Below are 20,116 nucleotides of genomic sequence, written 5' to 3' on the forward strand. Positions count from 1 at the left end.
CTTTACTTCACTTTTATACCTTATTTCTCTGAGATGCAGGGCTGGAGCTTATCCCAGTGGGAGTCTTCCAGGGGATGGAGGCTGTGTTTGCAATGCCCATGTTATATCACCCATCACCGTGGGAGTCTCACCCTGGGAACACTGCTCTCGTGTGGGGGCTGCCAGCAGGAAGGCTCCAGGGTATGGAGCAGAGGGATGTGTGAGCCTGGGCTTCCTCCAGATCCCCCAGAGTCCCCCCAGGGGTGGAGGAGCTCCCAGCAGGGAATGGGTCAATGTGGAAGTGGGAGAGGATGTTGGCGAGAGCTGCCTCCTGTCCTCTTCTCCTCTAGGGCGAGATCCTGCTGTTGGCAGCAGTACTGAGCTGCAGCAACTCCCCACAGGGAGCCAACACACCTTCCAGCCTGCAGCAGAGGAGCCTTTCAGGGAAGAGCTGGAGGGGTGTGGACACCCACCAGTGGGAGCAGGGAGGGCAGTTTGGGCTCCAGGTCCTGACAAGTGCCAAACTCTTCTCCCCGCCTGGCTCCTGTGGGTTTTTCTGCCCATGGGCACTGGGGCTGGCGAAAGCCCCAGCCAAGGGAGAGGGACTCAGGCTCCGCTCCCAGCAGCACCTGTTTTAGGGGAGGGACACAAAATCTCCTCTGCCATGGAAACGTGCCCACATGAGCATCCTCCTGGATGGGCCCTTCTCCAGACCAGGGGCTAGGCCACAGCTTTTGGCTGCAGCACATGTCTCATGGGGATCCCTTCTCCACCCCCAGCCCTCCAACAGAGCTGAGGGAAAGGTGCCCCCATCCCCCCTGTACCTGCACACAAGTACTGCCCCGACACAAACCCAAACTGACACCCCTGGCGAGGCAGCAGGAGGGCAGGGGTGGGGGCTGGAGGGGAGCAGGAGGAGGGGGTCCCAGGGCTGCTGTGGGGCCTTACAGCCCCTGCTCAGGAAGAAGGCAGCTCTGTGGCTGTGACAAGAGTGCTCGGGGGTCTGTGAGGGCCCAAGGCTCCAGGAACAGCCCATGGAGATGGGTCCTGGCAGAGCATGAGGAGAGGGAATTCCAGCCCCGTGTGTCCCAGAAAGTGGCTCTGCACCCTGTACTGGGGCAGTCTGAGCAGAGCTGCCTCCTAACCATTGTGGGAGGTAATCCAGGGGCCATGATCCCCGGAGGGGCTGGCTGGGGTGTTCAGGGCACTGTGGCCACCTTAGGGCTCACTTCTGTCGGGCCACAGCCCAGGGCTTACCCTGACATGGCAGCTCTGTCATGGCCTCTGCACTGTGGGACCAGCATGGCCCAGGCAGGGCCTGGGGGAAAGAGCAGCTGGAAACCCCAGGGTGAGGAAATGGGTGCTCCCTCTGGGGTGCATCACGGCAACTATCAGAGAGCCATTTTGAGTAGAAACTGCCTGTGGCCAGCAGGATGGAAAAGGCTCTGTCAGCAGGATTAGTCCCCAGGCACCAGGGGCTCTCGCAGCCCCACAGCCTGACCCCGAGCCTGCTGTCCCTGAGACGCGCCCCTTCCCTACCACTGTGTCTTTGTTCTCTGCTCCCCTGATCAGCCTCAGGGAGATGACCTGACACCTGGGCAGGCAAGCAGCAGCTCTGGGTCAAAGCCCCCAGAGACTTTTAATAAGAACCAATATGGATGCACAGTGTAAAAATGGGAATAAAAATAGAGGAAACTCCCGGCCATTTCTGCTGCCCGTGGTAAAGGGAGACGGTTCCCTGGTGCTCACAGCTCTCCCAGCTGCACAGACCTCTCCTCCCTCCTGCCTGCACCCAGCTGCACAGCAGGAATGGGCTCTCCTGGCCTGGGACTCAGGGACTGTTGTGAACCAAGCTCTGCTGTCACAGCCTTTGTGTCCTCATGGGGATGTGCCAGAGACACCTCTTCAGCATCATCATAGCCCATGCTCCCCAGGGACACGGATGAGGTGTCTCCTTCAGCTCCAGGGACCCCAGCACTTCTCCGGGAGAGCAGCCTGCCCCCTGGAAGCAGCAAGGCAGGACATTGCACTTCACCCCACGGGGTCTGCACATCACCTTCCTCCCCACTCCTTACCACATTCAGCTCCTTCTCCCACCCCCAGTCCCTCCAAGGACAACTCCTGGGTCAGGTTCCCCTTTCCCAGGAGCTTTGGGTGTCAGTATGGTAGTGACTTGCGTGGCACCAGGGATGGTACCCCAGGAACCGGCAGCACTATCTTTCCCTCTCACCTCCAGGTGCATCCCTGGGCCCCGCTCCCTCCGCTGGTGCCCTGGGCATTTCCCAAGCTCCCTGCCTGGGGGAAGCATCATCCTCAGGGTCAGAAACCTCCCTGGCATCATCATAGCCATCCACTGGGTCACCTCCAGGCAGGACAAGAACATCTGAAAGGAGAGGGCAGCTGGTGACAGCGAGGAGATACACCCTCCAGAGCAGAGGATGCACAGGGACAGAGGGCTGAGACACTGGTGTTGGCAGCACCGCAGGAGGCCCCCATGTCCTTCCCATCTCTGATGGTGACACCTCTGTCCATCACATGGCTGCAGGGAGATCAATGCCTTCCCGCCTCTGTTACCTGGTGCTGATCCCAGACCATCCTCCTCCTCGCTGTCCCCAGGGTAGGGCTGCAGCTGGGTCAGGGACTCCTCTGAATAGGACCCTGGTGAGATGCACAGTGGGTGTTATGGAGCGAGCCCCATGGACTTGTCTCATAGTCAACGCTGCTGGGGAAGGGGGACCCACAGAGCTGGGGCTGCATGGGGAGGAGGGCTGGAAATTTACCCTGCTCCCCCAGGACAAACACCATCTCAAAGGTGCTCCCAGAGCTGCCCTAGCGCAGCCCCTTCCCTCACTCCTCGGGTGTCACATGGGGTGCAGGGGCAGGAAGAGAGGGGCTGTCCAGCTGGGATGGGCAAAGCTGGTTGGGAGGAAGCTCCTCTCCCGGGCCCAGGACCTGGATGCCCTCCCCACAGACCACACGGCCCCAGCACTGCAGGGACCATGGGCTGGGAGGCTTCAGGGGATCAGCCCTGTGTTGGGGCCAGGGGAAAGGGTCCCGCAGATGGGCCTGCAGGGAGGACCCACACCCACCTGAGCGACCAAACCTTGCCTGCTTCTCCCACACTGGGCTGTAACCAATCTCCTCATACACAGCCTCGGGGAAGAGCTCCTGAGCCCTCCTGGAGCCTGGGGACAGAGGCAGGGCTGGCACAGGGATAGGCAGAGAGAGAGGCAATGGGATCCCACTGTGCTCCCCCAAACCTGTTCCTTTGGCCAGCCCAGGACTGGTCCGACAGCACAGCCCCACTGCACTGTCCAGGCACGGCTGCCACATCCCCAGTGAGGGCAACATTGCTGTGGAGATTATCTGGGGCAGCGTCACCCTCGCATCATCCTTTCGGAGACAGCACTCATGCCCCTCTGGCCCCTGGGTCATTCGCCCCTTGTCTGACCTTGGAGCAGCTCCCATGTTTCTTCGCCACCTGGAGATGCCCCTTATCTGCCCCATGGGTCTATAGCAGGGCCCCTTCCCTGCTGGGGGATGGGTGAGGATGGGCAGGGCTGGGCAGAAGGACAGCTTGGGGGTCTGACAGCATGGAGATGGACTCTACTGCCCCATGCTCCTCCGGTCATCTCCCTTGCCCCAGAGCCCCCTCCAGCCCTACCCAGAGCACTGCCAGCCTTGGCCATCTCCACTCTGCCATTTCTCTCCTCGCCCCATCACTAGCTCCCCCCGCCTCTGGGCTCTCTCCATCCCTTGCTGCTGGTGACCCATGGCCAGGCAGTCAATGGGGTGGTGCATAGGACAGGTGGCAGCACACAGTCTCATCCCCCCAGCTCTGCCTGTACCCCTCAATGACACCCCACAGCACCCCACAGCCCTTCCAGGAGGCATGGTCCCTGGGACTGCTATGGAAGGACCCACCTCTGCGCCCAGCCCTGGCGCTTAGCACTTGTCCAGCCAGGAGGGCCAGGAGCAGGCAGAGAAGGGCCCCCAGGATGATGCAGATGATGACGGGCACTGAGACTCTCCCGCTGCTGGTCAAACGACCCCGGGTAGGATCTGCATGGGCAAAAACATAGAAGGGGCAACACCAGGCCTGGGAGAGTTGAGGGCAGCACCAGTCCTGACCCCCATCACTCAAGGCAGCAGAGGGTGGAGGACCCCAGAGGTGAGTAATGGGGAAGCTTCCACCCTGCTGAGGAAATTACAGCCCTCCCCAACTCTCCTACCACCACCCCAGTGTCTCCTCCTGGGAGCTTCACACCCCAGCAAGGAGCCCCTTCCATCCAGCTGTGGGTCACAGCCTGCTGCTGAGGATACCCAGCCTCGGGCCGGAGGACAAGTTACCTGCTCGGGGTGGGGATGCTGCTGTCCTGGCTGGAGCTGCAGAGGAGGAAAAGGAGAGCGGGGCTGAGAGGACGGGTGTGTGGGTACTGGGGAGCCTCCTTCCCAACACGCCCTGTGTGTGTCTGGAGATGTCCCTGACACATCCCACCCAACCTGCCCCTCCAGTAGCGCTAGAAAGGGAGGCCGGGACAGGGCCCACAGCCTGTGCTTTGGGTGGCAGGCAGGATGGCACAGGCAGCCCAGGGGACAGCCCTGGGGCTGCAGGGCCCCACAGGTGGTGGCCTGAGGACATGCAGCTCCACTGAGGCTGCTCCCCACCTGGCACCAGGCTCCTGCACTCTGCAGGAATCGTCTTGCTCTTGGGAGGTCAGGGGCCATGCCAGGACCAAGTGGGTGAACGGCCTTCTCTAGCTCCCTGCCAACACCTGAACAAGAGGTCCCAGTCCTGCCGCTCACCTGAGCAGCGCACAGCAGCGTCTTCCTTATGCCGGCAAGCACCGCCATCCCCGGGCAAGGCCCAGCAGTGCTGCAGGGACAGCTCCGTCCCCCGGCACTCCACCTGCTCCAGCCAGATGGGGCCTTGCCCCATCCCAAATGCAGCCTCATTCAGGGCAGACACCGCAGGGCCACAGCCCAGCTGCCTGCACACCACCTCAGCATCTTGGATGTCCCAGGAGTCATCGCACACCGTCCCCCAGGAGCCACGGTGCCAGACCTCCACTCTGCCCGAGCACCTGTCCTCGCCTCCCACGGCACGAATCTTCTCCCTGTCTGGAGAAGGCAAAGACCTCCCGTGGCACCCAGACAGCAAGCAGAGCCCTGCCAGACAAGAAGGGTACACAGAGGAGCAGCTCAATACCTGTGCAGCTCGTGGAGTTGGGGCATGGGGCCAACGGGGCCAGGGACATTTCTGGGCGTCGCCCTGAAGAAAGAAACCCTGTAGTGAAGGGGCTGGTTCAGGGGATCGTGCAGAACACAGCAAGGCTGAGCTCTACTTGTGCCTCCCTGTACCATCTTGGTCATGGCAGCATCTGAACCCCAGTCATTCAGGGGACACGCGCAGGTCTAGGGGGACCCTGACTGCTCAGCCCCTAAAGGTCCCTGGTTCACAGAGCAGCGGTAGTGTGTCTATGGAGGGGAGACTCTTCTGAACCCTGTCTGGTCTCTTCTGAGACCTCACCTGGACATGGCTCTGCCTCTTCCAGGTGCTAGTGGCAACCTGGGTGGCAACTGCTGCTGGACGTGTGTGGCTGTGGTCACATTTGTGCCACCGGCAAGAGTAGGGTCTGACACGGGAAGGAAAAGCCCCTCCAAGCTCTTTCTCTGCCTTTGGCTGTGCCCAGCGGGGAGCAGGAGCTGGGGTGACACTGGTGCCCGAGTGGCTCAGAGTTACCGTTGCAGGTGATGTGGATCTCGTCTTGCAGGTCTTCACATGACTGTGCATCCCAGGGAGTGGAGGGACACTGCCAGAAGGAGCTGGTTTTCTCCCCACACTGCACGTTATCCAGCCACGCAGGGCCAGACAGCCTGCCATAGGGCAGCTGTGTTTCCAGGGATCCTCCATCCCCGCAGCCTAGCTCCTTGCATGCCAGCGACACCGTGTCGAGAGTCATCGAGTTGGAGCAAATGCTCCCCCATGTCCCGTTGTAGAAAACCTGCAGGCGCCCGGAGCAGCCATCGCTGTTCTCCAGCCTCAGGGCCACGAACTCTGGAAGGAAAGGCACCAAGGGGGAACAGGCTGGTCTGGGGCTGTGGGAGAGGGGAGGCCTCTGCACTCGCCAGGCCCTCAGCCAGGCAGGGGCATGGCCAGCACATCCCTCTTGCACCCAGGAGCAGAGAAAAGTCCCTGATGCACTGACACCCCTGCCCTTCCCGATAACACTTGGGAACTGCTGAGCTCCCCAGGGACCCCCAGTGGGACTGAGGGTGCCCGTGCACGGGTGCCTGCAGCATGGGCTCAGGCAGGAGTTCAGAGGCAGCCAGGGACAGCCTTTGCCGTGCCAGGCTCTCCCCGCGTCCTGGCCTCCCCACGAACCAGGGTCCCACCACAGACCTGAGCAGATGATTCCTGCGTCCTCTTTGTGCCCGCAGTCGTGCTGCCCCCAGGGCCTGGCAGGGCAGTCCCAGAGGGCAGCTTCATACCCGGAGCAGTTCATGCCATCCAGCCAGATCTGTCCGGAGCCTTCCCCGAACCGAGCGGAGCCAGTCGCCTCCACTGCCCCTCCACAGCCCAGCTGGTGGCAAACGACAGCAGCATCAGACAGGTCCCAGCCATCGTCGCAGACGGTCCCCCAGCTGCCCTGGTAGTAGATCTCCACTCTCCCGGTGCAGCGTCCAGACCCATTCACCAGCCGGACCTGCCGGCTCCCTGCAGTGGGGAGAAACCCCAGTTGCTGTCAGGGGCTGGCTGCCCACCCACCCCATCATCTGGGGGGCCTGTGCAGTGCCGCTCACCCCAGCAAATGACTCCCACGTCCTCCGCAACCCCTGCCGCCAGTGCACTCTTGGGCAGGGAGGTGTTGCATTGGGTCAGGTTGGTCTCATGCCCTGCGCACCGGACCCCTCGCAGCCCTACGGGGCCCGTCCCTCGCTCAGGTTTTGGGGGGTTGTAGGCTTTCTCTGCCTGTCCGCACTGCAGCTGCCGGCACACCACGTTGGCCTCCTGCATGTCCCACTGGTCATCCAGGACTCTGCCCCACGTCCCACGCTGGAAGATCTCCACTCGCCCGTCGCACCGGCTCCCTCCACCCACCAGCCGCAGGGACGCAAAGCCGGCTGAGCCTGGGGAGAGCAGAGATGCCACAGCCATTGGCGGCACAAGGGAGCATGGCACCCTTCAGGGAGGACGGCAAGGGGGAGTTTTCAAAAAAAACAGGGCAAGATTGAGCCTTGTGCTGACAAGAAGCAAGGGCAGAGCCCAGGCCCGCTCTGCAGCTCACACCCAGGTCTGCTGCTGCTGGGGGCACCCAGGCAGCTCCTGCCTGGGTGGTGGGAGGAGGCTCTGCAGGGCTCTCTGTGGGGATGGGATGTGATTGTCTGCAGCTAGAGGGATGGAGCAGAGCCCTGCAGCCCTGTCCTGGGCTCATCCCACAGCAGAAAAACACAGGAGCCCAGGCCTGCCAGTGGCACCAGGGCCTAAGCCGCTGCCCTGGGGGCAGATGGCTGCCTCCATTCAGTCCCCTGCTCTCCCACAGCAGAGCAGTCACTCTGAGCAGGCAAAGCCCTCCAGAAGGCTCCTGGGGAAGCAAGGGTTTCTCCAGGGAGAAATTCAGCCTGGTACTGCCATGGGACCCCTGCTTTGGGTGGCCATGTCGCACACAAAGGGCAAATGGATTTAATGCAGCACTTTCCCAGCACTCACCTGAGCAAATGACAGCGGCGTTGCTCCCATGGGGGCACGGTGAGGCCCCCAGGGTGATCACTGGGCACTGTCCCAGGTGGGCTTCAGTCCCGTCACAGTGGAATGAGTCTCTCCAGACAGGGCCAGTCTCTCTCCCAAAATGTTCTCCTCCAGGAATGGACTCGGCAAACCCGCAGTTGAGTTGACGACAGAGAACGTGGGCATCCGAGAGATCCCAGCGGGAGGCACAGAGGGTCCCCCAGGTCCCCAGCACCTGGGCCTCCACCCTCCCTGCACACGCCGTGCTGCCGTTCACCAGCCTGAACCCTGTGTACTCTGGGGACAGAGAAGGAGGACTGAGGGTGGATTGGTGCTCCTGTACCCTCAGTAGCTGGCGCAGAGGCCAGGGGGACAGCATGCCTTTCTTCTCCTTCTGCACTATTTTCATGCTGCAGACAACCCATCACCCCTCCTGTCCTCACACCCAGCCCATCATGGTCCTTGCTCTGTTCCCCAACCCCCGGCACAGCTCAGGTGTTCAACACCCCACCCTGAGTCCTTACGTGTGCAGGTGACAATAGTGCTGTTCGCATAGGTGCAAGGCTGGTCCCTCGCAGACCCCCTGGGGCAGGAGGTGAGGAGGGATTCATTCCCCACACACTGCAGCTCTCCATCCCACATGGGACCCATCCCTTCTCCAAAGTGAGCTGCCCCAGCCACAGGCAGGGCCACGCCGCACTGCAACTCCCTGCAGACCACGTCAGCAGCTTTGGGACCAAAGCTGGAATCACAGACAGTTTTCCACTGGTCCCCATCATGGATCTCCACACGTCCTGAGCAGTGGCTCTTCCCTTCCACCAGCCGGACAAATCCTGGAAAAAAAAGAAAACAACTGAGAGCTCTCTGGCAGTTCCCACATCACCTCCAAGCAAGCTGTGACCAAATGGCCCATTGCACATCCCAGGAGAAGCTGGTGGGGGAGTGTTGGAGACACAAACACATCCAGCCCCCCCTGCACCTCTTCTCTACACCATCACAGCACTCAAGGGTATGTGTCTATCCCAGACCCACAGCAGACCCTGACAACCACATTGCCACCTTTGGGACCAAAGCGTGAGTCACATGCAATTTTCCAAGGGTCACGGTCACAGCTCACTATACGTCCTTAGCAGGGGCTATTCCCTCTGACCAGCCAGCAAGATCACAGAGCAACCAAAGACCCCTGAAAGTTCCCACAGCCCTCTGACAGTCCCCTGACCATGTCCCACCTGATCTCCAAGGTGGGCAAAGGCAAAAAGCCCCACGACCACCCCAGCTGCTCTCAGGGGATGCTGATGGCACAAACAAAGCAGGACCCGCCTGCCGCTCCTCAGAAATCAGCCCAGCACATGTGAGCTTGCTTCTGTCCCAAACCCACTGCCACAGGCACTGCTCAGACAATCTGCTGCTGCCCCACAGACCTTGGGCTGCCCGGCACTGGTCCCTGGGCACTGCAGCACCCAGAGCACTTGGGGTCCAGGGAAATGAGCCCAGACACTCTTGGCTGCTGCAGCTCTCTCTGCCCCACTGAGCTCAGGGCCAGGCATGAGGAACCTCTTGGTGCCACCAGAAACAGGCCCTGTTCCCAGGGGGGTCTTGGGCGGTTGGGGCACTGCTGGGAGATGGGACATGTCACAGGGCACAAGCATAGTGAGGCTGTACCTGTGGTTGGCATCTGTGGCAGCCCTCTGCTACGGCACCTGCCCAGGCAAAAGGTCCTCAGTCCTGGCCAGAGCGCACTGCTGGATGCTCATGTCCCTGGCCAACAGCCGGGCAGAGGGCAGGAGAGTGGACAGAAGAGCAGCCCTGGGCTTACACAAGCTCCCAGTGCAAGGGCAGGCACAGAGGAGAGCCAGTCAATGCTGGCAAATCCAGAAGTGCAAGGCGGCCAGGGGCTGGGACAGACATAAGAGGCTGGGCAGCAGGTCAGCGCTCCTGGATGGGACCGTGTCCCCACGGGCAGGCTCTCATGGGGTGACCCTGGGAGATGAATGAGGTGCCACATGACACCTTGCTCCACAGACCAGGCCAAGCGCTCCTCCTCTCCGAGCAACCCCTTTGCTTCAGCCAAGGGACTTGTGCCTGCCAGGGAGCACAACCCCAAAGCAGCTACCATCCCATGCCCTTCCCTGGTGCTGTGGGTGGCCATGTGAGTCACTCTTGGTGCCTCTGGCATGGGGGGACCTGGCCCTTGGCACGGCCAGGCAGGTCCTGGGTGAATACAAGGAGAAAGATGGGAATCAACAGACAATGCAGGGCAGGGTGGGGGATTCATCTGAGCCAGCTCAGAGGCCAGGCAGAGTATGGGCACCTTAGGTTAGGCTCCCTCTGGGCTTTTCCCAGGGACTGGGAACACCAGCAATGACAGCCTCAGCTCGGCAGTGCGACTGGCCACATTGGGCGATGCTCTGGTGCCCACTTGTTGCTCCCTGAGGGCACAGCCAGGTCTCTATTCCATCCCAGCCCCAGAGGTGAGGAATAGGCTGTCCCCTTACCTGAACACATCACTCCAGCGTCACCATCATGAAGGCAATTATTTTCACCCCATCCTCCGTGTGGGCAGTCAGAGAGGGCAGATTCGGTGCCATTACAGCCAACATCATCCATCCAAATGGGGCCAGATCCTGGCCCAAAGTGTCCATACTGAGGGGCTCCAACAGCAGACCCACAGCCCAGCTGCTTACAAACCACTGCTGCATCGTTCATGTCCCAGTAGTGACCACACACGGTCCCCCACTGGCCCCCATGTTTCACCTCCACTCTCCCAGCACAGTGCCTGCTGCCGTTCACCAGCCTCACCTCCACAGCACCTTCAAACACTGACACAGGACCAGTCAGGACAGCACTCAGCCCCAGCACTGTGGGTCTGAGGGAACCCCTGCCCGGGTGGAGTCAGAGGTGCCAGGGTGGGAGCCCACTCCCCTCCAGGATGTCCCTGGGGCACTGCAGGGGCCCCTTCTATCCCCACGGGCTGCGCAAGCCTGAGGATGCCCAGCTCCACTCCTGCTGGGTCATTTGTGGCCCCACAGACTTTGGCACCTCCTTCCACCACAACGGCCCCCTGCAACCTACCCTTGGCCCACACCCACCCAGGGCACTCATCCCTCCCCAGACAGCACCCTGAGAAGAGACCTGCCCCCACCCGGGCTCCCCCAGGCACACACTGCTGCTTCTCCCCAGGGCCCTGAGATCCCCTGCACCACAGCCTGCCCTGGGCATCTCTCAGCTCATCCTCCACCCTCAGCCCTTTACGTGTCCCCTCTGGTGCAACAGGATGATCCCAGTGAGCCCTCCCAACCCATGCCCCCTCCTTGTCCTTGGGCATCAGCCCAGCCCTGCCCTTGTCTAGGATCCCCCAGGAAGGTCATCTCTCTGCCAGCCTGTGGGAACAGACACCCCAGGTCCCTTGTCTCCACAAGCACAACCTGCCCCCCTAAGGCTGGAGCTACCCCAGTGCTCAACACCCCACCCTGAGCTCTTACATGTGCAGGTGACAACAGCGCTGTTTGTGTGGGTGCAGGGCTGGTCCCTGGGGCACTCCCTGGGGCAGGCGGTGAGGAGGGATTCATTCCCCACACACTGCAGCTCTCCATCCCACATGGGACTCATCCCTTCTCCAAAGTGAGCTGCCCCGGCCACAGGCAGGGGCACACCGCACTGCAACTCCCTGCAGACCACGTCAGCAGCTTTGGGACCAAAGCTGGAATCACAGACAGTTTTCCACTGGTCCCCGTCATGGATCTCCACCCATCCTGAGCAGCGGCTCTTCCCTTCCACCAGCCGGACAAATCCTGGAAAAAAACTAAAATAACTGGGAGTTCCCAGAGCCCTCTGGCAGATACATGACCACATCCTGCATCACTTCCAAGCAAGCCGTGACCAAATGGCCCATTGCACGTCCCAGGGGAAGCTGTTGGGGGAGTGTTGGTGACACAAAGACATCCAGGCCCCCCTGCACCCCTTCTCTACACCATCGCAGCACTAGAGGATACGTGTCTGTTGCAGCACCAGGCACTGCTCAGACAACCTGCTGCTGCACAAGGCACCCTGTGCTGCCTGGCATGGTCCCCCCAGCACCGCAGTGGTGCGAGCAGTTTGGGTCCAGGAGAACTGGCCTAGATGATAATGACTGCTGCAGCCTGCTCAGCGCCTGCAGAGTTTGGGATCAGGCAGGACCATCACCTTGATGCAGCCAGAAATGCACCCCTCTCCCAGGGGAGTTCTGGGGCATTGGGAGGTTCCTGTTAGGGGCAGATGTCACGGAGCACAGCAATGGTGTGGCTGTTACCATGGCTGGTGCCTGTCCAGACCCCTCCGATGCCTGCTCAGATAGGGTGTCCTCAGCCAGGCACACAGTGCTCTGCCCAGAGGTGCACAGGTCCCAAGCCAACAGCCAGGCAGAGGGACAGGAGACCCGCATGCCCCCCTGGGCTCATGCTGGCTCAGAGGGTAACAGCAGGCACAGGTGAGAGTCAGTAAATGATGCCAAAGCCTCTGTTTCTTGGGGCAGTGTGGGGAATCATGGGCAGGCAGGAGAGGCTGGGCAGCAGGTCAGCGCTGCCTGCATGGGGCCATGCCCCTGTGGGGCTGTCACAGCCCCAGGCACCTTCCAGTACGAGCCTGTGCATGCCATGATGCAGAAGGGAGCAGCCAGAGTCAAGCAGCTGCCAAGCTCCTGAGCCTCGCAGTGCTGGACCACACAGCTGAGCCCCAGGGACAGGCAGCGAAGGGCTGTGCGCCACCCTGCTCCTCTCCCAGGGCCCAGCACTCATGCTCTCCAAAAAGCCCTTTTGATTCAGTTGAGGTACTCATGCCTGTCAAGGGGAATGACCTGGGGGACCAGCCATCTCATGCCGTTTCTCCAAGGTGTGGAGTGCCAAGCAAGTCCCCCCTGGTTTCTCCAGCTCAGGGACCCTCAGCATTGTTGGCTGGGAACTGGCAGAATGGGTGGAGACCAGTGGAGATCAGCGGACACCCCGGGGCAGGGATGGAAGATTCATCTGCAGCCCAAGACACTGACTGAAGAGGGGCTGAGACACTGTGGCAGGGTCAGTTCACCCTGCGGTAGGCTCCCTCTGGGCTTTTCCCAGGGACTGGGAACACCAGCAACGACAGTCCCAGCTTGGCAGTGTGACCAGCCACATTGGGCAGTGCTCCACTGCCTACCTGTTTCTCCCTGAGGGCACACCCAAGGTCCCTTCCCCCATCACATTGGCAAAGGGGAGGAACAAGCTGTCCCCTTACCTGAACACATCGCTCCAGCGTCCCACCTATGATCACAGTCATGTTTACCCCATCCTCTGTGCGGGCAGTCAGACAGGGCAGATTCGGTGCCATTACAGCCAACATCATCCATCCAAATGGGGCCAGATCCTGGCCCAAAGTGTCCATACTGAGGGGCTCCAACAGCAGACCCACAGTCCAGCTGCTTGCAAACCACTGCCGCATCGTTCATGCTCCAGTAGTCACCACACACTGTCCCCCACTGGCCCCCATGTTTCACCTCCACTCTCCCAGCACAGTGCCTGCTGCCGTTCACCAGCCTCACCTCCACAGCACCTTCAAACACAAACATGGGACCAGTCAGGCACAGCACCAAGCCCCAGCACTGTGGGTCTGGGGGAAGTCCCTGCTCAGGCCATGTCAGAGGTACCAGGGTGGGAGCTCTCTCCCCTCCAGGCTGTCCCCAGTGTAGTGTGGGGGTCCCTTCTATCCCCATGGGCTGCGCAAGGCTGGAGGTGTGCAGTTCTGGCCCTGCTGGGTCATTTGCCATCCCACCGCACAAGGCACCTTTTCCCACCCCAACGGCCACCTGCCCCCTGCCCACACACACCTGCACACTGTGCCCACCCCTGCACAGGGCACCCTCTTTCCCTGAGCCCAGCACCCCCTGGACAGCCCCGTGTACCCAGGCCTGCAGCTTCCCATGCAAATCGCCTGCCCTGGCACCATCCATACCCCCCCCCACCACCACCACCAGGGCTTTCTGTGCTCCCACCAAGACGATTCCGATGATCCCCCCACCCACATCCCCTCCTCACCCCTGGTGTCAGCCCAGCCTCTGCACTGGGCCAAGCCTCCCAGGAAGGATGTCTCTCTACGCAGATGCCCCCGTCCCCTTCTCTCTGTGGGGCACAAACTGTCCTCATGGGGTCAGGGCTCCCCTGGAACAAGGGGGCAGTCAGCAGCACACAAACCCTCCGCGGTACCCCAGAGGCTGGCAGTGCCCTGGGGATCTCTGCATGCTGCCGTCACCAGCTAGGCCACCATGGGCTCCAGAGGCACAGTGCTGGGCATCAGGGGGTCCCAAAAGGGTACCCCAGGACAGGCTGTCTGTGAATACAGCCAGGCACAGGCTGCCTTCAACACCGGAGCCCTGGAAAAGGAGGTACTCTCCCACCCAGACAGGCTGGCACAGGGACCATGGACTTGAGCACCTTCTGACCCTCATCTCAGTAGCACCTGCAAAGCAACCCCATTCCCAGACAGATCCCGATGACCATGCGGGTACCTGCTGGCCCTGGGCTGTGGGACAATGGAACTGGCACTTACCTCTGCACAGCTGTACCCAGAGGAGCAGCCGGAGCAGCCACAGCATCTGAGGGGACAGGAGTCCCTCTGTGCCCATCCAGAGCCTCCTGCCCTGCCAGCACATCCCTGCCGTGCCACACTCCCTGCCACAGCTCCTGGGGACTCATGGGGACAGTGATGACAGGAGGGCAATATATCTCTGCAGATCCCAGCCCAGCTACAGGACGAGCCAATCAAAGCAGCAGGACCTTTTTAGACATTATCGGGAGCTATCTCCCCTCCGACACAGCCCAGCCCTCCAATGAACTTCTCCAGTGCCATTCATGACCATATATGAGAGACGGCTCTGCTGCAGGTGTCACGTCACTGTGGTGGGGGGCTGTCACAGGACAGGGCTGGTGGTGGTGGTGGGAAATGGGTTTTTCACCCCTTGAACCCTGCTGTGTTGACCAGGAGCACTGAGCATCTCCTATGCCAGGCACATCCAAGAGCCCAAGGTGAGAGTGTCCAGCCGCCCCCATGCCATGGGAACCACAGGGCTGGGACTGCACCGGAGGCTGTGTCAGGAAGGGAAGGAAGGAGCCCCTGACCCTGCTACAGACCCCGCTGTGCTGGGAGCAGCAGCTGGGGAAAGGCCTTAGCCCAGGCCAGAGCCCCATCCCAGGGGTGCTGGCTCACCCATCCTTCCCTGGAGAGCCCCATGGAAGGTCCCTCGTGTCCCTGCCCTGGCAGCAGACCCACAGCCCAGAGGCTCAGACATGTCCCTGACTCTCAGCCTGTCACCAAGGGGCCGTTATTCCCCACAGGCGGATCAGGAGCTCCAGCCTGCAGGTGCACAAACCACAGCCCCCGTGGCCTCGCAGCGCTCCCTGCGCTCCCCCCGCAGCGCCCAGGCAGGAAGTTTCCTGTGGTTTCCTCCTGGCACCGTGCCCAGGCACATCCCGGCAGTGCCCCAGAGCCACCCCCACCCCGACTGCTCCAGCCAGGGCTGCAGGGGCTGCTCCTTCGGCCTCGCAGACACAGGGCTGGGCAGCTCCCGTCCCCCGTGATGCCCTTGGGACAGCACATGGCCGCTCTGCACTGAGCCCCACAGCCATGGGGTGCCATTGGTGATGTGACCACTGCCACCCTCCTACTGCCACCTCTGTGTGCTTATGGGTTATACTGACGGTGACCTCACACCCTCCTACTGCCAACGCTGCGTGTGCATGAGTTACACTGTCACACGTGTATGGACTTCTGCTGATGATCATTCTTCCAAAAAGTCATATTTGGGCGTGGTCTAAATATTATTTTGGTGACATCAGAAGCACCTACATGAGCTATGTGCCAGCTCCTGGCCTATCAGCTACTCAGGCACCAGCAACATTGCAAGCTCATACACAGTCCCTGGCCTATCTGCTACTCAGCCACAGATGATGTCATAGCATCTACCTCTGATGTTGGCCTGCTCCTGGCCTATCGGCTACTCAGGCACCAATGACCTCAGAACCACCTACAGAAACTGTGGGCCTGCTCCTGCCCTATCAGCTACTCAGGCAGCAGTGACCTCAAAACAACGTACACATACCTGTTGTCATTTAACCCCAGCCAGCAGCTAAGTCCCACACAGTCGCTCACTATTTCACTAAATAGAAAGGTAATTCTACCTCAGCCAAAGCCAGTACAATGCCAGATGCCTGCTCCTGCCCTATCAGCTACTCAGGCACCCGTGACCTCACAAGAACATCTACATCCATTTGCCATGTACTCGCTGTTGAGGTACTCAGCCTCCGGCGACCTCACAAGCACCTATAAGGGCCATGCACGTGGTCCTGGCCTATCAGCTATTCAGCTAAGAGTGACATCACAAGTACATAACCAAACCATGTGTCTCCCTCTTGCTTATCAGCTACTCAGGCACCAGTGACCTGACCACCACATATCTACCTACTTGCTATCCACTCGCCTAAGAGATACGAAGGCACAAGTGACCTCACAAGTGACCTCACAAGCTCTGGCACAAGCCACATCCATGCTTTTGGCCTATCAGCTACTCAGGCATCAGTAATCTCACAACCACTTACACAAGCCATGTGCCAGCTCTCAGCCTATCATCTACTCAAGCACATACCAACCTATTTGCTATGTGCTGACGTGTTGGAGAGACCCCATGTGGCAGCTCCCACGCCGTCACTTGCTCACTCCCCATCAACGGGATGGGAGGGAACCAGAAGGGCAAAAGTGAGAAAACAAATCTCATGGGTCAAGATAAAGACAGTTTAATAAGTGGAGGAGTGGATCTCACAGCAGGAGATCGATGCCCGGCCTGTCTCTGAGCAAAGGATACTTTGGAGAACACACCCTCCTCCCCAGTTTTATTGCTGACCATGACATCATATGGCATGGAATATCGATTTGGTCAGCTGGGGTCAGCTATCCTGGCTTTTCTCCGCATTGCCAGGGCAGAGCGAGAGACAGAGAAAGCCTTGATGCTGTGCAAGCACTGCTCAGCAATAGTTACAATGTCGGCGTGCTGTCAAAGCTGTTTTGGCCACCAAGGCAAAGCACAGCACCACAGGGGCTGCTAAGAAGAAAATTAACTTCATCCCAGCCGGACCCAGTACAATCTCCACCCCTCATTCCATACTGTGTGCATCCTGCTCAGGTCCTACAGTATTCAATACATTTCCATCCACCACCACCACTCCCTTCCCCATCCTTTGACATGACATAAACACAGCATACTGGGTTTGGCTGGTGTGGCTCAGGTGGACCTGGACAAGTCCCAGCGCACTTCTGACTTCTCCCCTCACTCAGTCAGCCAGAGCATTTTGAAGCATTCAACCAGGTTATCAACCTCAGGACAAGGAATCACATGTATCACCAGCCCACACCCCACACTGGTCTTACAGGTAGCTGTCAGATCCCCCACAACCCTGGGGAAAGGGAGTTCCCCACCAGCACCCTTCCCCTCTCTTTGGCACCTCAAAATCCAGTTTGCTGTTCATGGGCTCATTGGCTAGTTCCTCTCGTTCACATGGTCTTTGCTCAGATCCTCTGTGGGTCTTTTCCATATGGTCCCCATGCACATATTCTTCTGAAGCTGGCATTTTGTCCTGTTTTTTTTTTCGTGTTCGCGGACAGCGTTGCCTGTGTCTTGCAGCAGAGAGAAAATCTGAGAGTCTTCCCCAGTTCACCCTGAATGGCCATCCTGCTGGGCTGGGATGCGGGAGCCTCCTAGGCTGGTTCACAGGACTGGGCTCTTTGTATGCTGGCAGGATTTGTGCCAAGGGCCCCTTGGTGACCTCCTGGGCCACCCCTCCTGGGAGGGGGCCGTAGCCCTCGGGCATGTTCCAGCTTGTCTGTGTCCTCCCCACCCTCTTGAAGTTGCCCCCACCCCACACATGTCTGGGCTTCTTCTGCAGCCTGGTAAAGTGGGGACCTCGACCCACCCTTGTCCTTTGCTTTCTATTCACATTTAAACTCTGATTATTCATTCCAGTAGCTCTTATTAAAGAAGGTTTTATCCATTTTATACCTATGCTGCAACGGCTATATAGATTCAATTTCTCTTCCTTTATAAATGGTTACATATATATATATAAAAAGGCATACACGTCTATGTTTATAGAAGTATATGTATTTAAAATATTGTATCTAATCATAAATAAGTAAAAATATAGTTATACTTATTTGTACACTCAGTTTTAGATATCTTTCTAAAAATGTTTCTATTGTACATCAATCTGCATATTTTTCTATCCGAGCACTTCCTTGTCCAAAGGAGGCAGGCACCAATCAAAGGGCTGCATGGGAACACATGGGTCTGACGGTGTCAAAGAAATGGCTGCCAGCCAACCACAGCACCGTATGAGAACCTCTGGGGAATGAGGCCGTCACAAGTGGCGGCCTCCCTGTACGTAATGACAGGGGGCTTCCCTTGCTGACTGCTTCTGGGCGCAGAGGGAGGGGAGGCTCCTCTTGCCAGCCAATCACAGGATTTCCTGAGAAGACGTGGGTTCGATGCTCTCAAGCAATTACTGTCAGCCAACCACAGAGCAGTGTGATGTTTAAGATCATGGCAGCTCACTGTTGTCAAATGGTGGCACCACGTCATAAAATGGCACCACCACCCCCCAAATGGCAGCCTAAAGAAAATGATGGCCAAAACAAAATGGCAGTCCCGGTGTATGCAGGGGAAGGGCCTTCTGGGTCAGATGTACTTCCGGGTCAACCAGAAGGGGTGGCTGCTCCTTCCAACCAATCACAACCAAGCATGTGATCAGTAGAGGGGAGTGCCTTCCGGGGCAAATGGCCCCTGAGGCTGCTGGGAAGGGGCGGGACTTCTGCTGGCAGCTGGTGGGCGGGGCATGGCGCATGTCTGCCCTCTGGTGGCAGTGGTGCCTGTGCTCCTGGCGTGTTCCAGGGCCGTGACCCAAATGAGCACAAGGAAGGCTCGTGGTGAGGTAAAAATCTTCCTTTGAACCGCTGTCAGAGAACGGGTCACTGCGGTGTCAGAGCTTCAGTGTCTGTGCCTGACGTGAGGACTTTCCCGCCTCACTGTGCTTCCAGGCTGCAGAACCCTTCTCCAAAAAACCGCTGTGGGACCCTCCTGGGTCTCGTGGGAAAATGTGCATGACTGTGCTGAGGATCCCCTGGGAGCAGGGACAGCACAAAGCCTTTTCCGCGTGCCTCCTCCCCTGGCCGTGGTCTCCCTCTTTATCAGCACCTGAAGCCCCCCTCCATCTCCTCCCCATCCCTGGGTCTGGTGATGGCAGCCCTGTACTCAGTGGTGCCTCCAGCAGTGACCCCCCCTCACCTACAGCATGAGGAACCAGGAGCTCAAGGGTGGAATTAGGATTACATGAAAGTTTCTGCAATAGTGATCAACTCTGCATCTCTCCCCGCAAATGACTCCCAGGATATCCCATCCAAAAGTGGTGCTTTGGTGTATTATCATTGTTTTTGTCATTATCATTTCACTTTACCATTATTCTTACTTGTGGTTGTAATGTTCCTAGAGAAATGTTTGGATTTGTCTCGCTTCTCCAGAGGCATGAACCTGCTCTGTCTCACCTGGAGCCTGGGTAAGAGTGTGTCTAACACTGGGGCGGAGCTGACTGCCCCATAGCCTCTCTGTAATAAAACGGGATCTCCCCCGTGCAGTGGGGAGATGAGCAGCAGCCATCCCCATCCAGCTGGAGCTGCTCCACACCCAGAGCAGCAAGGCCAGTGTGGAGTCGCCCTGTGACCCCAGGCACCACAGCCAAATCACTCTGCAGAGCAGCATCACCAGCTCGGGGCCCTGCGGGGTAGGTGGGGAGGGGGTAAGGAACTGCCAGGTAGATGAGAGGAGGGCTAGGGAGAGATCAGAACAGAGGTGACCTGGGCTGGAAATTGCCTCAGAGACAAAAATACCAGCTGTCCTGGTTTCAGCTAGGAAAGAGTTAAATTTTTTCCTAGTAGCTGGTATAGTGCTGCGTTTTGGATTTAGTATGAGAGTAATGTTGATAACAGACTGATGTTTTAGTTGTTGCTAAGTACTGTTGCTAAATTGTTGCTAAGTCCCTGCATCCTCCTTCTTGCCCCGCTCCAAGATGAGACATTTGCTGTCTTCCAGTCGTCAGGAACCTCACCACATCCCCTTGACCTTTCAAACATGATTTCAAGTGGCCTTGCAAGGACATCAGCCATCTTCCTCAGCACTCATGAGTGCATCCCCTCAGGTCCCACGGACTTATGCATGTGCAGTTTGTTTAACTGTTCCCTAAGCTGAGACTCCTGCACCAAGGGTAAGTCTTCCTTGCTCCTTGCCTCTGGTCTTGGGGGCCTGGGATTCCTGAAGGGTGGTCTTACCAGTAAACGCAGAGAGGAAGAAGGCGTGGAGTACCTTGG

The 20,116-nt window shown here is 59.0% G+C and overlaps 1 protein-coding gene across 1 annotated transcript; it reads right to left on the reverse strand.

Annotated features, from left to right (window-relative positions):
• Nucleotides 1–1,232: 1,232 nt before the first annotated feature.
• Nucleotides 1,233–14,383, reverse strand: LOC148050652 (scavenger receptor cysteine-rich type 1 protein M130-like). Its single transcript, XM_087741136.1, has 18 exons — nucleotides 14,261–14,383; nucleotides 12,953–13,267; nucleotides 11,191–11,499; nucleotides 10,204–10,527; nucleotides 8,233–8,541; nucleotides 7,691–8,005; nucleotides 6,784–7,110; nucleotides 6,383–6,697; nucleotides 5,723–6,037; nucleotides 5,189–5,251; nucleotides 4,786–5,100; nucleotides 4,330–4,365; nucleotides 3,904–4,041; nucleotides 3,069–3,182; nucleotides 2,554–2,637; nucleotides 2,210–2,362; nucleotides 1,772–1,981; nucleotides 1,233–1,297 (listed from the first exon to the last, which is right to left on the reverse strand). Exons 1-18 carry the CDS (start codon nucleotides 14,361–14,363, stop codon nucleotides 1,233–1,235), a joined length of 3,810 nt encoding a protein of 1,269 aa, XP_087597262.1. The 5' UTR covers nucleotides 14,364–14,383.
• Between the last annotated feature and the right edge of the window lie 5,733 nt (nucleotides 14,384–20,116).

Source organism: Nipponia nippon, unplaced genomic scaffold, assembly GCF_047370975.1.
Source record: "Nipponia nippon isolate SJK-2023a ecotype South Korea unplaced genomic scaffold, ASM4737097v1 scaffold_77, whole genome shotgun sequence".
NCBI classification, from domain to species: Eukaryota; Metazoa; Chordata; class Aves; order Pelecaniformes; family Threskiornithidae; genus Nipponia; species Nipponia nippon.